This window comes from Bidens hawaiensis, unplaced genomic scaffold (assembly GCF_021521415.1).
Source record: "Bidens hawaiensis isolate Kalapana, Puna unplaced genomic scaffold, B.hawaiensis_p1.1 tig00081487_1, whole genome shotgun sequence".
In the NCBI taxonomy this organism is placed as follows: domain Eukaryota; kingdom Viridiplantae; phylum Streptophyta; class Magnoliopsida; order Asterales; family Asteraceae; genus Bidens; species Bidens hawaiensis.
In genome coordinates, this window is record NW_027503800.1 from 23643 (window position 1) to 26266 (window position 2624).

Genomic DNA, 2624 nt, shown 5'->3' on the forward strand with positions numbered 1-2624 from the left:
CGGAAAGTTTGCCAGAGAAGAAGTTGCAGGTGGCCGGAGTACACTTTTAACATAACAAAACACGATTATTAGTCAATTTGAACTAGAAAATGTAACACGACACACATAATTTCTTATTAAAAATGATAAGTTACAAGATCAACAAAAAAATTTCATAAAACTTCAAGCAGTGGCCGGTGGCTGAAATGAAGAAAAAACAGTGGCTGAAGTTGCACGTGGCCGGATTTTGGTGCGTTGATGCTTGCCGGATCTTGAAACACGATGGCGGAGCTTGACTGTAGATAGAGCTTGAAACTCGATGGCGGAGCTTGAGCTTGATGTTGATGGAGCTTTGGCGGTGGCATGTATGGTATTGAAGAAGATGGGTTGGTGGTTGACGGTGGCTTCGGGTGATGGTGGCGGAGCTTGACAGTCAGCTTTACTTTGAGCTTCCAGTGGAGATGGCTTCAAGTAAGCTTGAGCTTGATGTTGATGGAGCTTTGATGGTGGCATGTATGGTATTGAAGAAGATGGGTTGGTGGTTGACGATGGCTCCGGGTGATGGTGGCAGGGCTTGACGCTTAGCTTTACTTTGAGTTTCCGGTGGAGATGGCTTCAAGTATGGTGTTGAAGAAGAAGATCAGTGGGTGTGTCTGGGGGGTGTAGTGGTGGTGGCTAGATAAGAATGTGGGTTGGTGGGTTGTGTAATGTGTTGAAGAAGATTGGTATTAATGAGAACGAGTAAGGTTTGTTGAGCCATTGGATCAAAGTTTAATCAATGGCTGGAGTGGTCTGTGAAGGGTTTCACACGGATCAAGCTATTAGCAGCGACGCCAACTATTAGCGACAACATCTTACGTGTTGTCACTAAAGGTGTCGTCGCTATTGCTCATTTTTCTTGTAGTGGGGCCTTTTTCATTCCAGCTCAACTACGGTGAGGCATTTAATTCTTTGAAGACAACCCTGGTTTTAAATACATGAACATCATTTATTTTTTGTATTTTGCTATTATGATACGAGGTCCTTGACTTAGTTAAATACGTAGACACTTGGAGGATTTAGAGCATCAACCATATGTTCCGATTTCCATAGATGTTTGGCCTATGCTTGCCGGCATATATGTGCCTTCAACAGAAGCGTGACACGTTATAATTAGTGGGGTTGGGTGGGGGCCGACGTTTATTTTCTTTAGCAATCTTCTCATTCACATGTAAATTTTTTACAATTTCTACTTTCATATCTCTGTCTTATAAATCAAAAACCAAATAATCGTCCCTTTTTATAGGTCGGTCACCAAAAAATAGACCGTAACAAGTGCCAATCCCTTAAGCACCACGTACAACCACCCATGCACCACGTACAACCACAGACATATTCTGACTAATACTGACCTCCAATATCATCTAGATCATTTCATTTCACACTCATCACTCCAAAACCTAAAGCAAACTTTTTATTTACAAATTTTCCGATAAAATGACAACGATCGATCTCGCTGCCATCATTATAATAATAATAATAATCATCGTGTTCACCACGTTGTGGCTAAAAAAACTCCCTCAAAAGCTCATCACCAGGTTCCGATACAGCCATCTCCCGACGCCAAGCACCACTTCATCATCGGAGCTCAACTGTTATGCAAATCCAGATCCACCAAAGACCGCAAGCTCTCCGTCAAGCTCGCGAAATCAGCCGCCGAAGAAGCCGATAAGTCGATCAAGCTCGATCCAAACGACGCCACGTCACACGTGTTACGAGCGTTAGCACTCGACGCGCAAGGCTACAGCACGTCGGCGTTGGACGTCGCGTTGTCGCCGTTGACGGCCAAGTCGTTGAGTGATGCCGAGAGAGGCGAGGCGTTGTTTAAGCGAGCGGAGATTAAGAAGCTCAGTAACAAGGATCGGATCGATTCGGCGTTTGAGGATTTGGTGGAGTCGGTGAGATTGTACGGGGAGAATGCCACGGCGTTTCGATTGCTTGGAGAGTGCTGAGACCATTCGTTTGTGCATCAAAAGTCAAGTGGTTGACGAAATAATAAATTTAAAAATAATGCTACCCAACTTGAACACGTATTCTCTTTAATAATTTAATAGACCTTTAGTTAGTAGTTTTGAAAAGTTACGCCTATATTAATGAAGTTAAAATTTTGGAAATTGAATTTCTATAATCTCGACTTTAACATATAATAATAAAACGTCTATAATTTAATACTTGATATTAAATAACGATATTAAATAACATCGATAAAAGTATAATAGATAATTAGATATTAGTTCTCAGGGTCATTATCATTCTGTTTTTTTTTTAAAAAAAATAGATAATTAGATATTATAGTTCTCAGATCATTATCATTCTGGTTTTAAAATAAAAAAAAAATCATAATATAATAAAATATATAGATAACACCATAATAAAAGAAATTATTAATTACAGCAGGGGTGTTCAAAACTTCGGATAGTTGATATCAATTAATCAAATCTAAATTTGGATATCCTAACTAGGGTTCACATAGAATTGTTTACATGCTATTCATAACCCCATTACTCATTTTCATTATCGCTTGCTTCCTTCATGAAATTATTGCTTCCTTTCTGCAAACCTTAACAAAATAATGAATCATCCTTCAGCGCCGTTGCCTCCCCTGA

General features: G+C 40.0%; 1 protein-coding gene across 1 annotated transcript; it reads left to right on the top strand.

The window, feature by feature from the left end:
* The first annotated feature begins 392 nt into the window (after positions 1-392).
* Positions 393-1970, top strand: LOC143607355 (uncharacterized). Its single transcript, XM_077082832.1, has 2 exons — positions 393-497; positions 1557-1970. The coding sequence occupies exons 1-2, from the start codon at positions 393-395 to the stop codon at positions 1968-1970; spliced, it is 519 nt and encodes a 172-aa protein (XP_076938947.1).
* Positions 1971-2624: the final 654 nt, after the last annotated feature.